The sequence below is a fragment of the Notolepis coatsorum genome (genome assembly GCF_963971535.1).
Source record: "Notolepis coatsorum genome assembly, chromosome: 15".
In the NCBI taxonomy this organism is placed as follows: domain Eukaryota; kingdom Metazoa; phylum Chordata; class Actinopteri; order Aulopiformes; family Paralepididae; genus Notolepis; species Notolepis coatsorum.
In genome coordinates this window covers 73,434,575-73,461,867 of record NC_140179.1, presented here as the reverse complement: position 1 = coordinate 73,461,867, position 27,293 = coordinate 73,434,575, and the positions used below count along the sequence as shown (strand labels likewise).

At 43.3% G+C, this 27,293-nt stretch overlaps 1 protein-coding gene across 1 annotated transcript in view; it reads right to left on the bottom strand.

The window, feature by feature from the left end:
- The window catches only part of gnai1 (guanine nucleotide binding protein (G protein), alpha inhibiting activity polypeptide 1), a 48,406-nt gene extending 29,235 nt beyond the window's left edge, over window positions 1-19,171 (bottom strand). Inside the window, exon 1 of the mRNA XM_084331125.1 lies at window positions 18,691-19,171. Within this exon, the coding sequence (XP_084187251.1) occupies window positions 18,691-18,808 (118 nt within the window). The 5' untranslated portion in view covers window positions 18,809-19,171. The remainder of the gene's footprint in view (window positions 1-18,690) is intronic.
- Between the last annotated feature and the right edge of the window lie 8,122 nt (window positions 19,172-27,293).

Sequence of the window (27,293 nt, the reverse complement as noted above, 5' to 3'; positions counted from 1 at the left end):
TGTGTTGCAAAACATTCTCAGACAAGTATTTTCCCTGATCTAGAGTAAAGAAGGACGTACGTTTGGCAGTTTCAACAGATATAGGTTTGACATTAGTGCACAATAAGAAATGCAGGAATAATTTATATTATTGTTAACAGAAGTACAGAAAAACTATTTTAGAGCATTTGCATGAACTCAAAAGGAGACGTTTAAGAAGGTTTTTCAATTCAGCCATCCAGTATTTTCCGCCACAGAGTCCATAGTTACCGCGGAAAGTTTCCTGAGATTTACTGGGATGTTTCTGACCCTTTGCAACCCTAACCGTGATGCACAAGGAAGGACGAACCCTTTCCACATAAGGTCCTTTTTATAGAATACACAGAACCACAGCCCTGACCTGGTAGCCTTTCCGCACGTTACACACCCACGTCTTTGATACACCCAGCCCCAAGAACAGCCCCTCGACAGAAACCGCTGTCCCAGCTGTTTTTGGTTTCTAGTGGTTTCAACTATTTTCAAGGCAACCTCCAGCCAATCCCTCCAGTGGAATTGGAAGTTCTTTTTTTTGTATATATAAATGGAGAACAGAGAAGTTTCTATCGGCCACCACTGACTCATCTCTCCTCTTGGAACTTACCCCAGGGTGATTTTCTCGTCAGTGGAGGGGGAGGGAAGACAAGGAATGTGGGATGACAACAGCAGAATGACAGTATGGAGATGGATGTGATTAAAATGGCTACCGACTGTCTGTGTGCTCCAATTATAAAATTGGCTGTATCTCGCACTAATTCCCTTGGAGCTTTTATATAATGCTAGCTAGCGTAAACGTGAATAGTGGTGTACCTAAAGGCCGATAGATAACGTTGGATTGCGGCTGCCTGTAGACCCATGAATTTGAAGAACACATTACTGCCTTTACAAATCATTATTGGACAATTAATAATAAATAATTGCTACATTTTGGTGCAATATTTAGCTCCTTTCCTGGTCAGCTAGAATGACCAGTCTATCAGATTCCTTGTGATCTCTAGTTTCTAGTTGGCGGAAGAAAACCTTGTAACTCCAAAAACCCAGCTTTTCAAAAAACGAACACAGAACAAGATACGAGGTTTAGACAGATGATCGGTTTAATGCTTTCCCATTGTTTAAACTTTGTAAAACCACATATGGATGATGATCTACTGAGTTGATTTATATAACAAATCTAAAAAAAAAAATTGTTACAAGGTTTTCTTCCGCCAGCGACGATATGATGCCTATATTTACGCTCTAGCCTTCAAATGTAGCCTGCCAAAACACGGCTTAATTTCAGAGCAATATTATACGCCTTTTCCCGATAAGGGCTTACCATGGGTGGTCTCTACGGATTCCTTGTGACGTCTGGTTTTAAGTGGCACTGCCATTTTCACAAAAATAGTAGGGGTGTAACAATGCATCGCAATGCATCGATCCTAAGCAGGGCTTGACATTAACACCCGACCACCGGCCAAATGCTGGTAGAATTCGGCTGTGGCCGGTAACTCTGTCATTCTACCGGCCAGTGGCCGGTGACTTTTTTTCTATGAAAAAAAAACATTGTAGTCTACAAAAGGCATCGGCAATAATTAAGTCAATCCAAGTGATACTACATAATACTACAACTCCCACAACAATTTGGAAAAGTGCATTACCGGCCAGATCCTGGTAGTGGTGCTGTCTCGAGAATGGAGTACTCCTTGTTTTCAGACCAGATGTAAATTTTTTTCATTCAGGCCTACTTTTTCTGTTAGCGTGAAGCTATGCCTTCATCAGATCGCATGGAATACCTTTTGCAACGCCGAATTCAGTAAAGGAATATAGCATCAGCCAATGGACATATCGATCTACCAGATGGCGATCAATAACTGGGAAATCCTTTTTGGGATCCAACCGGCCACAGGTAAGAACGATTTCATGCTGATCAGGCCTCGTTAGCATAGCCAACCAGCCGATGAATGAATGAAAACTTTATTTAACAGATTGCAGAATGGGTACAATACAGTACGGCTCAATACACACAATTGTTAAGGGGATGCAGACCAGATAAAGACGTTTGTCTTGTTTACATCAGGGTCCCCCATTTTCAATTTATAGTGACATTTATGACACACAACATACATGACATCATGACACATCAGTGTATGATGCTACAATAACGAATGCCGTCAATCAATAATCAGAAACAACGTCCCCCGCCCCCCCCCCCCTTTCATGCATTCATGGTGGAACATGATACCGATCATATGCATTTTGATTTTAAACCTATTCATCATTACGCTATAAAATGGGAACGTATTGATGAAAAAAAATGTTAGTGGTGATTTTTGGCTGGTGAAAATGCTGAGTGGCTAGTGACTTTGGAAAACCACTAGCCACAGTGGCTAATGAGCCAAAAAGTTAATGTCAAGCCCTGATCCTAAGGTTGAATCACATTGAAGTCAAATTAATATTGAATCGTTGCCTGAAGAATCATAAACAAATCGAAGTAGGGTCAAATGTTTATCAGTTCCCCCAGCCACATTTGTGTATTGAAAATATTTGGCGGAATTAACTGATCGAAAATGTATCAAAGCGAATCGTGGTCAAATGAAGAGATTTCATGATGCATTTGATCGTTGCCTGAAGAATCGTAATTGAATCGAAGTGGGGTCGAATCGTTACACCCCTATAAAATAGTCTTAAAAACAATGAAATATTTTAATACCTGTGGGCTATACATCATGTACAGTATATATTACATATATATCTGGGGTATCTAGCCCATTTAGGCAGATATTTTATATCTTTTGAACAAAAAGGCCAATATTGGCCTGACATATATTAGTCTACCCCTCGTCCCTTTTCAGTGTCCCATGCCGACTATAGGGAGGTGTAGTGGTTACGTCATTGCCGTTTCCAGCCGGTCCACCTCGCAAAATTGCAACGTATTCCCCATTGTCCATTTCTAAATCGTCTCGTTTAAAACAAATAAACATTTGCTTTCTGTGCGTATTCATCCACAATCTATAGCTCAACATGCAAATATTCACAATTAATCGTAAAATTATTACGTCGAATTTTATTTCAACCAAAAATGCTCAAACAATAATGTTAGTGATAGAAGGAAACTCATTTTGTGCAGAAATGGAAAGCGTTCCCATGTTCATGAGGCAGAATTGATAATCTATTTTCCCCAATGATAAATCCCTATACGGGTGGACCCAGGGGCGTGGAGCTTCCTACAGGCGATATATTTTTTTTTTATTACAAAAAGTGTGTTGCTTGGCGCAGCTTTGGCACCCTCTATATCTGCAACCATTATTTTTACATACAATTTTCTTTCTAACATAAGGGAAAACGAGCCAAAAATCGGTCAGTCGATCTGAGCCTCGGCTTTAGGTGTTCACAGTCAGAACATGCTAGAAAGCTGTGCATTGATGGGTATCGTTCAAGTGTTTATAGAATTGAGCGTTGAGGAAAGAAAGACTAACGTTAGAGAACTATGAAGAGACAAAAGCCATCCGGGTCGCAGTATAAAAAGAGAAGAAAAGAAGAAGCAGAGAAACGTGCCAATACCCCATCATATGTATATATTCACAGTTAGGATCTATGGGTAACAGTACTGTATATTTGCATATCGTATATGTCACAAATGTAACAATACTATATACCTGTATGTCCCTATGCCATAAATGTCATGATGTCATAATGTTGTGTATGTCATAAATGTCACTATGAAATGAAAATGGGGGACCCGGCCTGGTCTGCATCCCCTTAACAATTGTGTGTATTGAGCCGTACTGTATTGTACCCATTCTGCAATCTGTTAAATACAATTTTCATTCATTCAAGGTGAAAGGTATGCAATTTTGTACAACTTCCAAGACCTGCCACACCAAGAGCTGATGAAGCAAGCAGAGGCACTTGTACACACCTTAAACAATAGAGGGCAATCTGATTTGGATGGGAAGGAGCTGGCTCAGGAGTTGGAAAATGTACCCGACTTGCCATCAAAGAGCATGCCAACTCTTGAGTTGTTGAAATTCATACACACAAAGCAGCTCACAGAAATATATCCCAACTTGTGTATTGCTCTGCGGATCAGTGCAACGCTACCAGTAACAGTAGCTTCAGCCGAGAGGAGTTTTTAGAGCATGGTCAGATTTCATATGATGATGTGATTGATGACTTTGCAGCGAGGAAGGCCAGAAGGATTGCACTGTAAATGGAAACCAGTAGGAGCTACAGCCTAACCTTGAAGTGTGATGATAGGGAGTGGAATGTAAATAGTTCTTGAGACAAAGTGAATTTGTAATTTTTATTTATTTGTTTGTTTATTTAGCATATTATATTTTGATTATATATGTGTAACATATTTTACAATACATAATTTGCACATTGTTTTATTGTTTGTTATTGTTAGCTAAGTTGTTTGTTTTAATTGTTTAGTGTGCACTTTACATTTCTTCTTAATCTTCTTTGAAAGCAAATTTGCACATTTTATATTTGTTTGTTATTGTTATTATTATTGTGCGTTAGCCAAGTTGTTTAAATTCTTTAGTGTGCACTTTACATTTATTCTTAGCTCTTGTTATTGCTTATAAAAAATAAAGGTGCAGTACTTTACTGTATAACTGTTAACACATTTGTGGCCAACCACGTATACATACACGTGTTTCGGATCCAACGCTTGAGGGCCAACCACGTATATATACGTGGTAAGGTTGTTTTGGCTTTTATTCCATTGTAATATCCTACTCAATTTCACTGAGCGGCACTGCAGATTTACCCTACTCTTGGGATTCGGAAAAGTGCATTACCGGCCAGATCCTCGTAGGGGCGCTGTCTCAATAATGCAGTGTTCCCTGTTACAGACCGGTGTTTTTTTTCTTTTTTCATCATGGGTGGACTTTTTTGTTAGGCTAAAGCTATGCCTGTAGCATGTTTACATTTACATTGTCATTTAGCTGACGCTTTTATCCAAAGCGACTTACAAGTTCTGTACGACAAGTCATCAGGAAGGGCACAACTCTATCAGCTGAGTAACAATGTTCATCAACGTGTTGCGTGTTACAGTGTAGGTTAGTTTATTAGGACAAGTGCATGACAGTAAGGTTAGTTAGGGTTCGATTTTTTTATTTTAATTTCTCATTATTTCAGATAATGATTGTTGAAGAAGTGCGTCTTTAGTCGACGGCGAAAGATTGGACGGGTTTCGGCTGTCCTGACTGGGGTGGGTAGTTCATTCCACCATTGTGGGGCAAGGACTGAGAATAGGAGACTTCTCTTTGATGACCCTCCCGGAGCTTGGATAGGAGTAGGTCTGAGGCGGCCAGAAGATGCAGAGCGTAGGGGTCTTGAGGGTGTGTAGTTAGAGACCATTGACCGGAGGTAGGCGGGAGCGGTTCCCTTTGCCGCACGGTATGCCAGGTTGAGGGCCTTGAAGCGGATACGTGCAGCAATGGGGAGCTAGTGCAGGTCCCTAAGAAGTGGGGTGACATGGGCTGACTTCGGTAGGTTTGAGATCAGGCGGGCCGCTGCGTTCTGAATGAGTTGAAGAGGCTTGGTGGCAGTGGCCGGGAGGCCAGCGAGCAGTGCGTTGCAGTAGTCGAGGCGGGAGATGACTTGTTGATTGGACGAGGAGTTGGGTGGCTTCTTTTGTCAGGAAGGGGCGGATCCTTCTGACGTTGCTCAGGAGGAATTTGCAGTTTCTGGTTGTCGCTGCGATGTGAGCAGAGAAGTTCAACTAGTCGTCGAGGACAACAGCAAGGTTCTTGGTGGTCGGGGACGCGGTCACAGCTGCATTCTCGACTGTGATGGAAAGGTCGGTAAGGGGGGAGGATTTGGCCGGCAGATGGAGCAATTCTGTTTTGTAGCCTGTAGTAGGGCTGGGCGATAAAACGATAACGATAACTATCGCGATAAATTATTTCCTCAAAATAAACATGAAACGTGGTCGCAAAGTTTCGATATATCGATTTTCCAAGCTTGGATATCAGCACACGCACTAACAACCAATCAGTGAAGGAGACCCGCGGTGCACCTCTGGGTAGAGAGGTAGGACTCTAGTAGTAAACAAGGATGGCTAGGATAACTAGCTTGCACTAGCACTAGCTCTCACCTCCATAGCCATGAAGTGCTTTGAGAAGCTAGTAAAGGGCTACATCTGCTCCTCCCTCCCCATCAACATGGACCCCCTGCAATTTGCATACCGCCCCAACAGGTCCACGGAGGACGCCATATCCCATGTGCTGCACACAGCAGCATCACACCTGGACAAGAGGCAGGGGAACTATGTGAGAATGCTATTCATCGACTACAGCTCGGCATTCAATACCATAGTCCCCTCCATACTCATAGCCAAGCTCAGGGACCTGGGCTTGGGCTATGACCTCTGCCAGTGGGTCTTGGACTTCCTGACTGGCAGACCCCAGGTGGTGAGAGCAGGCAACTGCACCTCCTCATCCATCACCCTCAACATAGGGGCCCCCCAGGGCTGTGTTCTGAGTCCCCTCCTCTACTCCCTGTACACACACGACTGTGTGGCTCAGCGGAGTAGCAATACAATCGTCAAATTTGCTGACGACACAGTGGTGGTGGGCCTGATCTCCGCCAACGACGAGAGGGCCTACCTGGAAGAGGTCAAGGTCCTGGCGGGATGGTGCCAGGAAAACAGCCTCTCCCTGAACGTCAGCAAAACAAAGGAGATGATTGTGGACTTCAGGAGGTCGGGGGTCAAGGACTACAGCCCCCTCAGCATCGACGGGGCACCGGTTGAGAGAGTCAACAGCTTCAAGTACCTCGGAGCCTACATATCCGAGGACTTGACATGGACCACACACATTAACAGTGTGGTGAAGAAGGCACGACAACGCCTCTACTTCCTCAGGCGCCTAAGGAAGTTCCAAGTCAGCCAGAAGATCCTTAAGAACTTCTACTCATGTACAATAGAGAGCATCTTGACCGGCAACATCACCTCCTGGTTTGGGAATAGCACTGCAAAAGACCAAAGCAGACTACAAAGAGTGACACGTTCAGCCGAACGCACAATTGGAGGGGGGCTCCCCACCCTCCAGAACATTTACTACAAGCGTTGCAAGGGCAAGGCTAAGAGAATCATTAAAGACTCCAGTCACCCGAACAACTGCCTCTTCGAACTGCTGCGGTCAGGCAAGCGATACAGGAGTCTCAAGGCGAGCACAGAAAGACTCAGAAGTAGCTTCTATCCCCAGGCCATCAGGCTGCTAAACGAACAATGAATGAACACTACACAACAACAACCACCAAACGCACATAGCACACACATCCACACGCACACACTCACTTTAAACAAACACACTGTAGCACCCACTCCACACACTTTATAGCACACACCCACTTTAAACAAACACACTGTAGCACCCACTCCCCACACTTTATATTTATGGATGAAGGATTGCACTACAACTCGTACACCTTACTGTAAATTGTACCTAAAATTGTACCTCATCCCATTTCTGCTTTGCACTAGATAGTACTGTACATTAGTACACTGCATAGTATTGTGTATTGTATATTATATGGTAACTCAGAACATTGTACATATGTCTATACCGAACACTGTGACCTCATTTTCTTCTTCTAAATTCATGCTATATTATGTTATTATGTTATTTGATACTATCTTGTCTAGCACAGTCTCTGGAGCGTAACAGTAAGAAGCATTTTGTATGAAAGTATTCTGTACTTCTGTATGACAACTATTAAAGAACTTGAACTTGAACTTGAACTATTTTATATATTTACGTGCCGAGTATGTGTGTGGCGTGAATTCTGAGGCCACGTTTATAGTAGTGTGGGGTATACAGTGGACGTCGTTTCAATATATTGGGGCGGAAGAGAGTATTTTAGGGTAATATTTATTACATTGTCATGGAATACACCGCTTAGACACAACAGGCTGGCTAGGATAACTAGCTTGCGCGGCACTATTTTATATATTTGCGTGCCGAGTATGTGTGTGTCGTGAATTCTGAGGCCACGTTTATAGTAGTGTGGGGTATACAGTGGACGTTGTTTCAATATATTGGGGCGGAAAAGAGTATTTTAGGGTAATATTTAGTACATTGTCTGTCATGAGATACTCCACTTGTCGGCTAACTGCTAACGTGCGCGGACTGATGACGACATCAACATTCGCAGCAGCAAAACAAGTCTATTATATATATCTATGCTATTAATAGCCCGTCCATCGGCGCCGGGCATAAGAAGTTAATTAAACTTGACAGACATTATATCGACGATAATTATCGATATCGAGTTATATGAAAATAATTTTATAATTTTATCGCGATAACGTTTTTGGCCATATCGCCCAGCCCTAGCCTGGAATACTTTTTGGGACGCTGAATTCAGTATGCAGTGGAGGAATATAGCATCAGCCAATGGACATATCGATCTATCAGATGGCGATCGATAACTGGGAAATCCTGTTTGAGATCCAAGCACTCCAAGAGCTTTTTCACGTAAATTACAGCCCGATCGGGCCTTGCTTTGATAGCGGACCAGCGAATGAGGCTAATGCCGTTATTGGTAATCAATAATCAGAAACGCCCCCCCCGCCCCCTTTCATGCATTCATGGTGGACCATGATACCGATAATATGCATTCTGAGTTTTAGCTCTAGCTTGTGTATAGCCGAAACGCCATTCGATTTAACGTTATTAGCTTAGCGTCCTGTATCTCGCCTTCCAGGAAATACCCCAGAACTAGTGCTAGGTCCGCCCTGCGCAGGCAGTCCAAAGTGACGGCAGAATACACCTCCCTATAGGGTGCTGCAAGGGTTCATCTGTCCGGGTCTGGCTGGCTAGCACACGCCGTTGTCCACGAGTCTCTCTGATGAGCAGCAGCAGGGTGGGGACTCAGCATGGCTTATGTGGCTTGGCCGCGCCGCGCAGTAACCACATTAGTGACGCCACGTTAGCAGCATGAGCCGGCTCCCTGTCGCTCCTTCTCTGTATTTCACACCGGTTCTCTCTCCACTTTCATCTGCGTACATTACCTCTGTCCTTAACCCCTTCACTGCCACGCGACAGCCGGTTAACCCTTTCACTGTGACAATACAGAAGGTTAGCCCTTTACCATCACACAATTAGCATCCGCGGCGCTAATGATGCTAATGATGGAGCATCACCGTCGGTTGTGTGATAGTAAAGGGCTAACCTTCTGTCGTGTGGCAGTGAAAGGGTTAATATCTCTATAAAAAAACAGATACCTGCAGAATCTGTAGGCAAAGGGACAAGATCTTGACTATCTGAAGCGTTTCCGCCCTGGTTTCTGTTTGCAGTCCCCGATACTAGTATTGATACTAAATTTGTTTGTGAAGCAAACCATTCTTATATTTAGAGGCAGCCTAATTTTCATAGCCTAATTGATCTAAAAGATGCACATGCTACCGTTTGTTTGTTTGTTGGTTTGTTTATTAAAACCGGTTGATAGGCCAATGCAATGCAATGCTGTTATTATAGGCTACGATGGTGAATGGTGTCATTTTGATTTATTGTCGGTCAGCTGAGCCGATCAACGTTCTGAAAGATTATCTGAACTAGTGCCTATTTATGTGCAATACCCTTTGATTTTAATGATCCATTCTATTAAATAGAATAACTGAAAATGTTTACTGAATTTAAACTGAAACAGAAAACAACAATGGTGTGTATTTCGAATATTCGGTCTTAAGAACAGTAGACTATTGGAAAATGATTAGTCAGTCATGCACATCCCTAGTCCCCAGTAGCATTGCTTTGGTCGCATGATGCAGGTAAACGGTTGTTGGTGTAGGGAAGTGAAAGAGGCCGACAAACATGGCTTCTGAATCTAAAACCCTTCCGAAGGTATGGATGCGTGTGGAGGAGAAACGTTTGAAGAAACAAAAGTGGAAACAAACTGCTTTCAGAGTTGGACACAACAAACTGCCTTTGAAAAAGTAACAGGAGTTGGTTGCTAATCGGACTGTAAAACAATTACCGGTGCGTGGAAGAGGAAGTCTTGGCCCGGATATTGAGAATCGGAACCGAGCAGTCAGCGGCTACACTGAAAGCACTGAAACATTGGTCGCCAGTCAAACATTTTTAGAAAAAGATGATAGCCGACGGGTTCCAAGATTGATTAATCTTTTGCATCTTTTACACACACACACACTTAGATTTGCCCATTACAGTGTGTTTTCCTACTAACTAATCAACCCACTCCTCTGGGAATATAGTCACACATAAAAGGCTTTTCATGAGAGCTAGACTGATATACAGTAGACACTGATATCAAATACGGTGCTGATACAAGCCTAAAATATATTATTGGCATCGTAGAATTTTACAGATGGAAATTTCATCTGCTACCAAGAGTTGCGTGTACGATTTTTTTTTAGATCCCTCTTATGAAGAAATATGGATCATTATAAATGTTTCAAATCAATGACGCCAATACTCAGTATAAATCGTCCTTGACTTAAAAGTCCAGGAATGGGAGAATGGGCACTGCAGTGACTGCCTGGTGTTTATCGGTATGTCCCTGGTTTGTAGGATCTACACAGGCAGCATTACCCACCGGGAAACCACCAAAGTAAATCACTGGGAGATAAGAGATCTGCTGACAAGCCGATCAATGGGTAAAAGATTGTCCCGCCCACACACACACACACACACACACACACAGGCAACATTACTCCGCGAGAATTACTCTGGCAAATTACTCTGACAGCCATCAGACTTTATAATGCATCAATGTGCCTCACTGCATCACTGAGCACAGGGTGACAGACAGTACCATCTTCCTGGACTTTTACATCTACACTTACTGTATAATTATTTTATATTAGAATGCGACATAGGAAATGTATATCCCAGATCGTATTTTATTCTTATTCGTGACTTTTGTTTTTGTCTATCCAAAAATAAAAAAGTACGTATTTATATTATAAAAGTATTTCTATTCCATTATATTCTTAAATAACTGGGACAGTGACAAGAGGAAGGTGAGCAATTCAATCTATTGTGGAAATCAAGCAGAACATGCTGCAGCATGGACAAAAAGATAAGCAAAAGGTCAAAGGTTATTAAGAAGAAAAAAAAAGACATTCCACAAAGTCCCGTCAGAAAGACGACTATAGCAAGAGTAATTAGGCTGAGGAGATTGTTATCTATTTTAGTCACACAGATATGAATAGTTGAATAACTGGGGCTGCGGGAGACGGCGGATATAAAATTTGAGCCAATTAAAAGATTGAGAGTTGAATAAGAAGAACATTCCAGCGCTTTACTGTCCAGTCAAGAGACATCGCCTTCGAGCGAGCCTCTACCTGCTGCCCCGACCTGAAAGCATGCAAACACACACAAATACACACAGAGAGAGACACACAGATACACGCACACACAGAGAGAGACACACAGAGAGACACACACACCACACAGACACACAGAGAGAGAGACACACAGATACACACACACACACACAGAGAGACACACACACACCCAGAGAGAGACACACAGAGACACACAGAGAGAGAGAGAGAGAGACACACAGAGAGAGCGACACACACACACACACACAGAGAGAGAGACACACACACAGAGAGACAGACACACAGAGAGACACACACATACACAGAGACACACCACACAAAGAGAGAGAGAGAGAGAGAGACACACAGAGAGAGTGAGACACAAACACACACATGCACAAACAGATCCAAATGACTCTTCATGCAAATGAGGGCCTCTATGACAGCGTGATGAGGTCATATTACTGGCACCGACAGCTCAGGCTTGTGAATATGCCTGGAAGGAACTAGGGCTGGGCGTTGTGGAAAACAACACAGCGTCACAGATATGCCAAGCGTTCTCATGTGGATTTGAGCAACAAAAACATCATCCCGTTTGATGCTCACCAGGCTGGGCCGCGTGATAACGGGAAATGTGTCATTATCAAAAAGCCATGTTCTCAAAATATTTCAGTTTTTTGTGAGAGCAGACTATTGGAAGGCAGAAGAAAAAATGAAGGCCCATTTTCTTTTTTAGTCGTTTTTGTTTTGATGACGTCAACGTTTTGTTTACCGCAAAACGAAACCTATGAAGTGTGCCGCACGTTCACGCGCACAATACACACTAACCTAGGATTTTACTTGATTCAACAACAAAGCAGTCAGAGAAATGGCAAGCCGAAAACGGACGCAAGTGGGGTTCCACTTTACAAAGCTAGATGCAGACAACGCTCGCTGCAATATTATATATATATATTAACAAATTGTTCTAAATAAATAATAATAATAAATAATTTGAAGTTTGGACAATTTTTTTACAACTGAAGTAGGTAGATTACATTTTTTGACACTAAAGTACCGAAAGAAGGTACCGCTGGGTACCGGTATCGGTTCAAATGTGAAACGGTACCCAACCCTAGAAGCCGCGCTTTATGACAATACTGTAAGAGGCGGAATCACGTGTTGTTTTGTTGCCCGAATTCATGACCCAAAAAAAAAAAAGGGACGTTTATAATAGAGTCTCGTCAAATGTCAGTTGAAAATGACAGTTTCAGTTCGATACTGTATCACGCGCTCAGATGCCCTGACACAAGCACTCCGTGTATTGTGTGACTTAGCCTGTATTTCGACACAAGAAGAAGCCTTCCTGAAAATTGTTATATGGTACTCATTTCTACAGAACTACCCACACAACCAACCCTTCCAATTATATGACAGACAGACATACTGCAGCGTCTGGTGGGGACACCTCAATAATAGTGGCACTCTAGTAATGGCATTCCACCAGGGTCAGAAATTAATGGTGGCTCGGGGCAAAAAAGGCACTGAAGGAGCTGTTGAAAGTTCATAAAATGCCCCTGAACACCCCCCCCCCCCCCCCCCCCCCCCATTTATGTGTCATGCGTTATTCAAGAGTGTTTTCTAAGTGTTATTTCCTGTGAGTGAGCCAACATGGAGGAAAAGGCCAGCTAGACCGAACCATTTTCAATTGCATAAAGAATAAAATAATTGAATCGGTTTAATAAAATTGCCCCTAAAAATAGAAGGGTGCAAAAAGCCCCAAATATAGGCTTACTACGAACAATAATAATTATAAAGTATCCTGCCTTCAAGACAGTTCTACTACTAACAATAATAATTATAAAATACTCTGCCTTCAAGACAGTTCTACTACTAACAATAATAATAATAAAATACTCTGCCTTCAACACAGTTCTACTACTAACAATAATTATTATAATAAAGTACCCTGCCTTCAACACAGATCTACTACTAGTAACAATAATTATAAAATACCCTGCCTTCAACACAGTTCTACAATCCTACAAACACCCATCAATTTTGTCGAGTTGCCGTCTTTGTGAGAGAGAATACCTCAACATTCAGAGCACGATGCTTGTGCTGCAAACGGGCAAAAGGAGACCTTTTGAAAGGGCGCCGACTAGTATCATCTTTTCACTGCCAGTTTACTCTCAAGGTAAACAAACAAAACTCTTAGTCTGGCACCCAGCACGTCACTCACTGCAGCGGCGCTCGGGGTTTGGGAGCTTCTCCATTTTTAATGCTACAGTCATTAGCGGTGTACTCGGCTTACTGGCCTCTTCGGTTCCCTTTCTTCGGTCCTCACCGGCGACCTCTCTGACACGCTACTTCTAGCGGTAACCTGAACGAGCCGCGCGCTGTTACCTGGTTACCGAGCTCAGTGGTTAAAAACACAGACACCGTGTGCGCTCCGGTGCCAAGATATCCACCCAGAGTGGTAGCACATGTCGAGGCACTGGTGACAGACGCCAGTTAAAAAAGGAACACGCCAACATTATGGGAAATGCACTTACCGATGTCTTTTCCAGAGTCAGACAAGAAGATTAGATACCAATTTCCTCTCGGATACGGACCAGCCCAGCTAGCCTAGCTTAAAACTCCTGCAGGGTTTTTTTTGGCCAACAGCTAGGCTAGTGGTCCGTATCCACTTCCATTCATTTGCGATAAGCTAGGTTAGCTTGCAGCCGGATAGCTTTCTACTGAACACACAGAGAGGGAATTGGCATCTTTATTCTTGTCCGACTCTGGAGAAGACAGTTCCCATAATGTTGGGTGTGTTCCTTTAACCCGTTCACGTAGGCTATATGTTTTTGGAATGCCTTCTCAGAATTCTATCTTAGAATTTTACCACACAATAGACGTTTCAAATAGGACAACATAAACATTCTAAATGCGCCCAGATTTAGGTCCTGTTGCAGTGTTTGCTAATACAATAGCTGACAGGAAATACAATTGGGCCCAAGCTGTTCCCTAGCAACACAATTCTACTGAGAAGATCTGCAGTTCACAAAATTCAAATCTCATATTTGAGAAACGACTATAAGAACCATTAGCCTAGGTGTTGGCGGGCAAGACCTTTGGTATTAAAAGGTGCGTTATTAAGACAAGATGACACTGCTCATGAAACTGTTCATTAACAAAACTTGCAAATATTTAAAGGACCAATCTCTAATCTAAATGGAAACAACCAAACATCCTTTTCTAGACTACACAACAGGTGACTGAGCTAAATGACTGGGACTAACTCTAGACTACACAACAGGTGACAGTTAGATCACTGGGACTAACTCTAGTCTACACAACATGTTACTGGGACTAACTCTAGACTACACGACAGGTGACTGGGACTAACTCTAGACTACACAACAGGTTACTGGGACTAACTCTAGACTACACAACAGGTTACTGGGACTAACTCTTGACTACACAACAGGTGACTGGGACTAACTCTAGACTACACGACAGGTGACTGGGACTAACTCTAGACTACACGACAGGTGACTGGGACTAACTCTAGACTACACGACAGGTGACTGGGACTAACTCTAGACTACACGACAGGTGACTGGGACTAACTCTAGACTACACGACAGGTGACTGGGACTAACTCTAGACTACACGACAGGTGACTGGGACTAACTCTAGACTACACAACAGGTTACTGGGACTAACTCTAGACTACACAACAGGTGACTGGGACTAACTCTAGGCTAAGCCAACAGGTAAATGATGTAGTAGTCTAAGAAAATACATGTTTTATTTATTTTTTGTGGCTGTAAAAAGGTACGCTTACTAGTGTAAACATGAGAGTAAATCACCTATATTCTGAACTACAATGGTTTAAGAAAGTAAAATAGAAATCCATCTTCAAATCAAAAAGAATGTAATCATTTGGTAAAAAAAAAAAGGGGATTGGGGCTTTAAAGGGGAACTATCTTATAAATGGCCTTTTTCAGCATTGTTTCCTAGCAATGTGGACTTATATTAATATGATCTATGTCTCTAATTCTCATATTGGCGCATTCTTCCAATTCTCCTCTCACAATATTCACCCTCACTGAACTGAGTCATCTGAAAATGTGATGATTTGTGACGTCAGAGACACCGTTGCATGTTAATGTCCCAGATGCCGCGACGCGCGACGGCCACACAGTGGTTTAGGAGCCCAGCCTCAAAACAGCTTAAGATCTTCAGGTAGAAAAATGCTGTTTTTGAGGACTTGATTAGAAATACAAAACAATGGGGCGGTTAGGTGGTCGAGCGGAGATTGCGTTCGTCACCAGCCGCGGAGCTGTGAGCTTGGTTCGCCTGTTCGAATCCAGCTCACAGCTCCGGGGTTGTCACCAGCTTGGCTGGCCGTCTGCACTGATACAATTGGCTGTATCAGAGGGTGGGAGAAGCTGGCGGGGTGGGTCCGGGTCGTTGTAAACAGCGACTCCTACAGTTCGGTCGGGGCGCCTGCTAAGCGCGGATTGGACGTGAGGGGGATAGTGTGGTCCTTCCACACGCTACGCCCTCTCAATGAGAATCCGCGCTGCCAGGTGAAAAGAAGCGGTGATTGGCTGGACGTGTGTCGGAGGAAGCACGTGGTAGCCTCCACTCTCCCAAATGATCTGACTGTGGGGGGTAAAGCGCAGCGACCAGGAAGGGACTGGGAATTGGCATACGACTAACATTGGGATGGGAGAAAATCGGAGGAAAATGGAGGAAAAAAAAAAAAAAAAAAAAAATACAAAACAATGAATTAAAAAAAATATATAATTACAGAGGTGTTCCATAAACTCACAGGAATTGTGTAAAAGTGCCCAAATAGTGAAAGAAATAGTAAAATAGTTCCCCTTTAATGAATACTGAATGCAGTTAAAGGAACACGCCAACAATTTAGGAAATTAGCTTACAGTCTTCTCCAGAGAGAGACAAGAAAATAGATACCAGTTTCCTATCTGACTGCATGTTAGCCTAGCTTAGCACAATGAATAGAATCTGACAGTGCTGGTTAGCCTATAGGCATTGTCCAACTAACACCTCTCCCGAAGGCTAACCGGCACTGTCCGCTTCCATTCGTTGTGCTAAGCTAGTGCCAAGATAGCTTTCTACTGAACGCATAGAGGAAACTGGTATCCATCTTCTTGTCACTCTCTGGAGAAGACGATAATCTAATTTCCTCAAATGTTGCTGTGTTCCTTTAAAGTTCTCAGAGAAAGTAACTGTTGGGTGTATTAACCTCAGCTCCTCCCTAGTACTAGGTGGCAGGAACTTGACCCGACTTGCTTGCTTTGAAACAACAAGATGCATCTGGCCTGCAAGCACCCGAGGAATGCAGTCGTACTTTTAAAAAAGGAAAATAGGTGTATGCTGCTGGTCCAAGCCAAACTATACTGTCTCAGTATAAACTGAGATGTTATTTAGTTCCCCAGATCCGAATGTAGTGCATTCAATAGTCAGAAGAACACAACAAATAGCAAATAGTACTAAAACCAGTATCGCAGTCATTGAATTATGGAACGTACTCGCAGATAATTCCAATTAACCACCAGCTATGGCTTAAAATGAGCAATTTGCCAAAAAAATTATAAAAACAATGCCGATTTATTTTGCACATAAATCTCACAAACATCCAAAAACTCTACGTTTGCACACATTCATTTCGTTTTGACACTTCTTGAGTAAATGAGTTTGAATATGGCCACCAGTGTGAGATTATGTCCAGAATAAACTCAGCATTGTTTGCCCCTTTAATAACAGTTTGTTCAGAGAAGCCATATGTGGCTAATGTGGGCAGTAGTATTCCTATTCCAGGTTGTTCCTAATGTCACGGTAGACGTCCAGGTAAGTAACCCACATACCATGTGTGTGTGCATGTCAACATGTCCCTGCCTCCTGGAGTCCTGGGGGACTGATGGAAAAGTTTTCAATAACAATCTGTATCGTCAAGGGAAAGCCGCCCCCTCCCATAAGGCATTCACAGGCCAGGAAGGACATCATTAGTATTATAATTATAATGAGTCTGAAAATAACAAGACTACAGCATTTCACCACATACAAAACTGTCAACTGTTAATGAGGGTGAACCTCATTTGGAAATTGTTATGTATACAGAATATACTCCCATCATCAGTAACAGAACCTAATGTCAGCCCGTTGTTGTTATATTCACATGGATAGTTTTATTATCAAGCAGCTTCGACTGTCACCAAATTACAAGATCAACTTATCTTGTGGGGGGGGGGGGGGACAAACAGTACTGCATTTGTAAATCTGGTATGTCATAAATGTATAGGTAGCAGTACTGTCCATCTGTATGTTGTGCATGTCATAAATGTCATTATGAATTGAAAATGGGGGACCCTGATGTAAACAAGACGAAAGTCTCTCTGGTCTGCATCCCGGCCTTAACAATTGTGTATATTGAGCCGTTCTGTAGTATTGTACCCATTCTGCAATCTGTTAATAAAGTTTTCAATCAATCAATCAAACATTACTCTTTTCCAGTTAGGCCTCGTCCCCCAATTAGGGCACACACCAAAGAGTTCTCACAGCTGGCGATTTTCACACCGCTACACTAGACACAGGAGGAAACGTGCCATTGTTGGAAGAGGGGTTAGTCGACGACAATGGCCCATTTTGTTGTCTAGACAAAAACGGGATACATTGTTGCAATTATATCCAATGTGGCTGGATGTGGAGTTGATGTCAACGACGTGCAGCGCACACAACAAAAAAAGTGCCTTTTGTTTAGTTTTGCCTACAGAATAACGGCCATAATAATAGGTCTAATGAATCAAAGCCTAAACATAAGTGCCATTCTAAAAAGTCGTATAATAACTCTGGGGGGATCAAAGCCTAAACATAAGTGCCATTCTAAAAAGTCGTATAATAACTCTGGGGGGAGGTCAAATAAATAGTTGTTACTTGCTTTTGGCCACGCGTCGAATAGGTCACAAATAAAGTTATTAAAAGTGTTGACATCACAGCTCCATTATTATTATAGTGTACGTCTGTTATGCGGAATAATGTTACTATAGGAGCTCTGGTGAGAAGAATCGATACAAACAAATAGCCAAAACTTTACCAAACAATTAACCCTGTCACTGCCACACAACCAAAACGGGTTAACCCTTTCCACTGCGCGACAATATACACACAGAGGGTTAACCCTTCACTGCCACACAACCAAAACGGGTTAACCCTTTCCACTGCGACAATATACACACAGAGAAGGTTAACCCTTTCACTGGCACACGACAGAAGGTACTACGTACTATCACACAAAATAGCCAAAAACTTTTAACCAAGAATTAACATAGTTTTTAATGGTTTTTGGCTTCCATCAGAAGTTCATCACCATCTCCTCCTCGTCCTCCTGTCCTCACCGAGCAGCAGCAGCTTGACCTCCCTCGCAGCCTTCTCCCCGTCGTCCCGCAGATTCCGGTCGATCATCTTACTGCGCTCCACCGCGATCTTGTCCTCCGTGCTGAGTGTGCACCCCATCCTCCAGGAGAAGTGGGTCCTGCTTTAGGACCAGGTGGTGTACAGTACACACAAAAAATACAAGAGCCTAATATATCCAATGGTTATTCAAAAAGCGCTCCCCGAGACACACGCACACACGCCCTTTTTATTATCAGTCAGAAATGTGTCTTTCTCTGTAAAAAAAAAAGGGGGGGGGGGTTGCTGTTGGAAATAAAAAAAAAAAGGGTCCGTGTCTTTTCTTTTATCCGCGTTTGTTTGTGTCGTTGATCTTGTTGATCTTTCAAAAATAACGCAATTCCTTGTTGGCGATGATATTGTGTCTCCCAGCTGGGTATAATAACGCCTCCATTCGCTGCAACAGCTCCGTGTGTTGTGCGCCTCCTCCTCTTCTTCTTCTATCGCTACAATCCATGCGTGGCCACACTTCCTGTTTCATTCTCACTGCTACCACAATAAAGGTCCAGGGTTCTACTGTAAGAACGCGGTACACCTTTATTTTGGTACATCGTCGACCCGAACTCGAAGTCAACTTCCTGTCTTTTTAACTTTCTGTCACCAGAAAGGCTTTCGAAATAGTGAAATGCCATGTTGACCTCAATATTTTCAAAACAAATTATATGAAAAGGTTATGAAATGAACAAGAATGTGATAAAATATGTAATAAAAACAGAGCTCAACGCATACTGTTCTGAAGGTCCAGATTAACACTGAAAGTCTGCGTTTATTATTTTGTATAAGTTGTATATTGTTTATATATATAAGATATATATCTTTACGCCATCTGTTTGCATAATAGTATTATTCGCTCGCCTCATTGGGTCCCACCCTTGACGTTGGAGGCGCCAGAGACGAGCCCCCCAGACACGGTTCTAGACATGTTCAGACAAGTTCAGACTTGCCCTTAGCAGGCGCATTGATTCTGGACAGGTAAATCGGCTGAGCCCCATAGGGATCAGTTTGAGTATATATATATTGTAGACGGTGCAAGCAGTCGCTGCGGCAGTAGCAGAACAGGAGAAGTAGCAGAGCGAGAACGTGATACGTCCGGTACAGTTGTACACAGACCTACAAGCAGTGTATCGTTACAGAGAGCTAATGGCTACTTAGATACGACTATAATATTGTAGAGCCATTATTGGCGCAGTATAGTGACTTGTGTAAGCGAAGTAACGTGGAGAAACGTATAGTTAAACCCAGCAGCGTTTGGATATAACTACTCATTGAAGACCGTCTGCGGGTTAGCTTCCAGTACAAACGAAGCTAGCTAGCTACCATCTATGCCAACGGGCTTTTGGATTAATAGCTATTAACCCTGCCATCGGGCGCTAGGATTACAAGGACCGGTTCCGTACGAGACCCCTTTTCTTCCAGCGACGACAGGATTATCCGACCGGTCTACAGGTCCTCCGGAGCTTGGAGCTCCAGAGGGAAACCATCGTCTCCAGCTACCCTTGCTTTTCCCAGTATCGCCTCGTTTCTTCTCACTCCCTGCAGAGCTCCGGTCGAGTATCCGTAACCTAGGAACTATTCATTACCGCTGACTTTGATACCCTGACATTCTATTATTAAAGGAGAACCGTGATAATTAAGATGTATGTTGCTATGACTATTAAAATGCTTATAAACCAGGTATCCTTGTCCCTGCGCCGTCAATTGAGTGTCCGCCATTTTGTCTAACTATACTGTCTGGCTATTAATATTCTTTAGTAGTGGTTTAATCTAAACAATCTTTAATACAGTCCGGGTTGTGTAGCCCCTTAGCTACACATACATTTGATGGTAGAAATCAGTTTGTTTCCCCAATACCTAGATGGCGGCGTTCTCGTGACGTCAGAGTGTCTTCGATTTTTAGGCTATTTATTTATGAGTTTTAAAATATTAGGCTAGTTTATTTGTTTATTTATCGGTAGATTTAGCATAGTTAGATCAGAACAATAATAAATGTGAAACAATTCATAAACCTCAAATGACTGATTCACAGAGACCATTTTTACACATTACAGTAGGCCTATAGCCTACAATAGCATTGCTTGCGGTCTAATTTTTATTTCCGTGTCTTACATACAGGTGTATGCCCAGTATACATAATGAGCTTTCAAGACACATACACAATAAGTATATAATAGTATACTTGATAAGTGGCATTCCCGAGGTGTGTAAAGTGCAAAAGTCCACTCAAAAAGCCCATAATATGTCCTTTCCATACCATTTTAATTTCAAATGTGGCTCCTAATTTATGCAAATTAGCGGTCTTGCCCTGACCTGTTCTGATACATTGTGGTGGGACAGATTTCCCTCGTGTCATCCAGTCCTGGACCAGGTGCAGGGGAGGAACCATGCAACACCTCCTAGGCAAAATAGGTTATGTAATTTTGTTTAGCACAGAAAACACATTAGATATCGAGCCCCCAGTGTTAGGGTGGGGTCTGGTTTTGAACCCAAGAGCAGAACACAAGGCAGAGGAGAATGAGGCGGTTTAGGATGTTTAATTCAGGTACCATGCAGACAGGGGTTAGAATGACTGGAATGTGCAAAAAGGCAGTGATGCGTTGCTCATGGGACGAGGTTGCACTCCGTGCAACCAAAGTTTTGTGAGCAGAAGCGCGTGCATGCACACGCACGGATGTGCACGCGCGTGCACACAGGAATGCGCTGCACTCGACTGATACGCCAACTCGCAGTACCCACCTGGCTACTTTGCATATCAATAGCGCCGGTCGTCAGGTGTTACATTCCATTCGTAGAGGCAATTAGGCACTGTTTTTAGTCTGTCCTTATGCAAGGGAACATTTATGCGCATGCGCGGGAGCGCGCATGCACGTGGCGTCATTAGCGTGCGTGCAACCAGTGTTGATATGAGCATCGCAACACTGCAAAAAGGAGATAGGAAGGTGAAGCAACACTCGGACGAGGAGTGGCAGGAACGCAGGTCTCATATCCAGGCCTGGTGATGATCTGACGAGTCTCAGGTGTGTAGGTTTATCCAGGGAGACAGCGTGTAGAAGCAGGGACAGGAAGCTGCCCATATTAGGGCGTGGAAGCCTGCTGCCAGGCAGGTGAGAGAGAGGCCCTGGCTGTGGTTGTAACACCCAGGGCCATTATGCCTGTTCTGAGAATAGACTGATGCTATTTAAAAATATCACAATTATTTTATTGGGACAATCCCTGTCCAAGATCAATGCTCGCAAAGCTGCGGGCCCAGACAACATACCCGGGCGGGTGCTGACTGTGCAGTGGAGCTCATGGAGCTCACTGATGTCTTCACAGACATCTTTAACACCTCCCTGAGCCAAACCGCTGTCCCCACATGCTTCACAGACACTACCATCATCCGGGTCCCAAAGAAGGCTTCTCCAGCCGTTGCTCTGACTGACACCCATCATTATGAAGTGTTTTGAACGGCTAGTCATGCAACACTTTAAATCCACCCTCCCTCCCTCCCTCCCTGGACCCCTTCCAGTTTGCATATTGGGCCAACCGGTCCACCGATGATGCAATCTCCACTGCCCTCCACTCAGCTCTCACCCACCTGGACACTAAGGACTTAATCGCCAGGATGCTGTTCATAGACTTTAGTTCAGCATTCAACACTATCCTCCCCCAACAGCTGATAGTGAAACTGGACCTGCTGGGGCTGAGCACCTCGCTGTGCACCTGGCTGCTGGACTTCCTGACCGGCAGACCACAGGCAGTTCGGGTCGGCAACAACACATCCAGCACCATCACCCTGAACACTGGGGCCCCCTACTCTTCACACTACTGACCCACGACTGCACACCAAAACACAACACCAACCTCTTCGTCAAGTTTGCGGACAACACAACTGTGGTGGGGCTCATTAAAAACAATGACGAGTCTCACTACAGGGACGAGGTGAGCCAACTGATCACGTGGTGCGGGAACAACAACCTCATTCTCAATGTGGAGAAAACAAAGGAGGTTGTTGTCGACTTCCGTATGTGTGTGTGTGTGTGTGTAAAGTTGACTTTGCACGCACGCACGCACGCACGCACGCACGCACGCCACACACACACACACACACACACACACACACACACACACACACACACACACACACACACACACAGCTCTCCCCCCTCTCTCTTACTCTGCCCCCACAGACTCTGGACTAAGAACCCCTCCGAGTCCCCACTGACATACACACACCACATACACACACACACACACACACACACACACACACACACACACACACACACACACACACACACACACACACACACACACACACACACACACTGCCACTTTACTGCCATTATTTTATTTTACTGCCATTATTTATATTTACTATGTGCCACTGCTACTAGAAGATTTGCACTAAGTTCTATTTTACCGCTATATTTATTTCACTCATTCATTTCTTTTTTAGCTACTGTTTATATTGTATATAGTCATGTTTATTGTGTGTGTACATTGTGTCCTATATTTTACTTTATGTTTATAGTGTCCTAAATGTTACTTTATGCTTATATTAGATCTTTTTATATACACCGTGGGAAGGGGGGAACGCAATTTCATTTCTCTGTATGTCTTATGGGCACATTATGGGAAATGATAATAAAGTTGACTTTGACTTTGACTTATTTATTTCTAAATTTGTTTTATGGTTTATGGTGGTTTGTCACACAAAGCTAATCCCCAGCCGGGGCAAGGGAACATGCTTACAGTATGGCACTGGAGACACCATCACTGGAGAAACCATCACTGGAGACACCATCACTGGAGACACCACCACTGGAGAAACCATCACTGGAGACACCACCACTGGATACACCACCTGGATATGGACCACAGGAAGAATAGCCACAGCACTGTGGCTAATGGGGATCGAAATAAACTTAAACTTAAACACCATCACCGGAGACACCATCACCGGAGAAACCATCACTGGAGACACCATCACTGGAGACACCATCACTGGAGACACCATCACTGGAGACACCATCACTGGAGAAACCATCACTGGAGAAACCATCACTGGAGAAACCATCACTGGAGACACCATCACTGGAGACACCATCACTGGAGACACCATCACTGGAGACACCATCACTGGAGAAACCATCACTGGAGACACCATCACTGGAGACACCATCACTGGAGAAACCATCACTGGAGAAACCATCACTGGAGACACCATCACTGGAGACACCATCACTGGAGAAACCATCACTGGAGACACCATCACTGGAGAAACCATCACTGGAGCCTTTAAATAAAGGATATATTTTCAAAGGAACCATTCCTTTCGTAGACTTATGGTATATTATAGCCTGTCATAGCCTATATAGACCATGACAACAAAACTATTAATGCCTAACATTTCTTTCACTGAATCCTAAAGTCTCCGTTTTGACTTTTATTTTAATAAACTGCAGTAGGCAACTTTGGAGAAATGAGAAAGCGTGAGTTTACCTGCCCACCAGAAATAGAGCAATAGACTCCCAGAGGCACCAGCAGCTTTTAGCTGAATTTCCAATGTGTTTGCACATTGAGTACTTAAAAAAAATCTGATTGGCCAACAGCTCCCTGCATAATTAACCGATCCGATGATCTTGGCCTGTCAAGTGGCGTTCCCAGGGTTGCATCGGAAAACTAAGACCATCATTGCATTCCCCATCCCAAAGTACACACAATGTGCAAAACCATCTACCAATCAGAGTCTGGAAAATGTTTTATTATTTTATTGTATTATGTTTTAAGTCAGCTTAAAGCTGCTGGTTCCTCTAGGAGTCTGTGGAAAACCTTTGCTGCACGTGCATGTACATGTCAAAATACGTCCCAAAGGTCAGTGAATACCACGATCACAACACCAGAGGGAGCTCCACAAATCATGTTAAACCCAGATTCGGCTCAAACAAGGGACTAAAAACTTTTCGCAATTATGCCACATCAATGTGGAACGCCCTACCCAAAGCTGTAAAGGAATGTGAATCATTACCCACTTTCAAAAACACTCTCAAAGAACACCTATGGGAGACTGCAATTCGAAACTGGCCCCTGCAAATGTCCTAACCCAACCCCCTCCAATGTACAGTAAATTACCAAGTATGGCTTTGTCAATATTCCAATGTACAGTGTACAGTGTGTGCCCCCCCCCCCCCCCCACCCACCCTACCACCTCCAATGTACAGGTCCCCCCCCCCCACCCCCACCCAACCCCATCCCACCTACCCAACCTCCTCCAACAGGGACGTGCACAGGACTTTAGAGGGGCAGGTGCTCAAAGGCTGAAAAGGGCACTACACTTGTGTGTATATATTAACCGAGTGCGCGTAGCACGATTTTTAAGGGCCCTTTTCGGGCAGGGGGCCCCTTTTTTATGATTTTTGGGGGGTTTTGGTGATCAAATATTGAATATTGAACTATAATAATCAGTGCAGGAGCTCACTTATCCTTGAAAGACACTTTTATCACTGACTTAAAAGGCCCATACATCTCCATAAATGTTCAGGGGGGAGGGAATAAGTGCTTACCCTACAGACCAAGAAGTGCTGTATATTCTGTATTGTTTAATATAAATGCATTTTTTATTCCAATCCCGATTTGTATTTGAGATTCCCAAATCCCATCGGACTTGACTTCTTCGTGTCTCTCAATGGGTGTAATACCAGCATTCAACTGTATGCGCCACAGCGGTTCCTATCATCATCATCATCACCACCCACTCTATGCATAAAATATATAGGTCCGTGGAGAGGCACGGTGAGGAGGCCGTGCAAACTGCAATGGAATACGGGGCATCTCTCTCTCTTTACCTAATATTTTGATTCTATCCTGACATTTTTCAGTTGGAAGGGCAGTCTATATGCGTAACGGTACAAAAAAAAATCTAAATTTTTTTTTCAAAAAGGGCACTTTTTTGATGAGGCTCAAAAAGGCAGGTGCTCAAGCACCCCTTGGCCTCTATGTGTGCACGTGCCTGTCCTCCAATGTACAGTTTCTACGTCAAATTACTCTCTTTTCTGGACTCTTTTGGTATCACAAACAGTACTGTATTTGCAAATCTGGTATGTCATAAATGTATAGATGTAGCAGTACTGTCTATCTGTATGTCGTGTGTGTCATATATGTTATGATTAGGGATGTCCGATATTATCGGCCTACCGATATTATTGGCCGATATCGGCATTAAAATGTGATATCGGAAAATATCGGTATCGGTTTTCAAACTTTTTTTTTTCTTTCTTTTTTTACATTTCTATAACCTTTATTTACCCAGGCAAGCAAGTAAGAACAAATTCTGATTTTATTTATTGTCAAAAGTATGCATAATGTTGTGTTAATTCCACAACAAGAGATATGTAAGGGGTAATGTATAGCTACGAGGTCATTGTCGCAAAATAATTGAATGACACAGAGTTTAGAACACAGAGGCGTAGCCGAGGTGTTTTAAACGTCAGTGAAGGTCAATTATTTTGCGACAATGACCGAGAATAGGCTATACATTATCCCACTTATTACATGGCTAACTTACTATCAATATACCTAATTCATTTTACACCATCGACAAGACGAGATCAAATGCAGACGCAGTTGTTCTGTGGCTCTGTCAGCCCAAATAAAGTGATTATTATTATCGGCAGCCGGCAGGTCTGTGGTCTGATTGAACTGATGACTGAGTGCAGCTGTGCATATGCTGAGCAGCACTGATACAGTGTGTGTAGTGGGCTTGATTGGTCCAGCTGCGCACAGCGGCCATTATTGCTCGGCAGAGGTCCGTTATCGAGTAATAACGGACCTCTGACGAGAGCTATTGACCAATCACAATCAAGCATTTCGGCGAATGTTAAAACGCCATGTAATAAGTAATGTTAATTACCTGAAATTATTCGTTTTTTTGGGGGGGGGGGGGGGGGGGGGGACCCTGCATATATCGGTATCGGTTGATACCGGTTGATATCGGTATCAGAAATTAAGACTTGGACAATATCGGTATATCGGTATCGGTAAAAAAGCCAATATCGAGCATCCCTAGTTATGATGAATTGAAAATGGGGGACCCTGATGTAAACAAGATGAAAGTCTTTCTCTGGTCTGCATCCCCTTAACAATTGTATGTATTGAGCTGTACTGTATGTACCCATTCTGCAATCTGTTAATAAAGTTTTCAATCAATCAATCAATCAATCAATCAATCAATCAATCAATCAAGCATGGCCTTAAAAAGTGATTCAGAGCTTTCTCTATTCCTGCTGGTGGTGGAAAATCAGGTAAACTCACTCTTCATTTCTGCAAGGTGCAAGGTAGAACACCTCCGTTTAACCCTTTCACTGCTGCACAACCAAATGGTTAACCCTTTCACGGCGTCAAGACAGAATGTTAACCCTTTCACTGCCACACGACAAATAGTTAATCATTTACTATCACACTACAGACGGTAGTGAAAGGGTTAACCTTCTGTAGTGTGGTAAACCGTCTGTAGTGTGGTAGTGAAAGGGTTCAACAGAATGATCTCAAGCACAATTCATGTATTAGACAC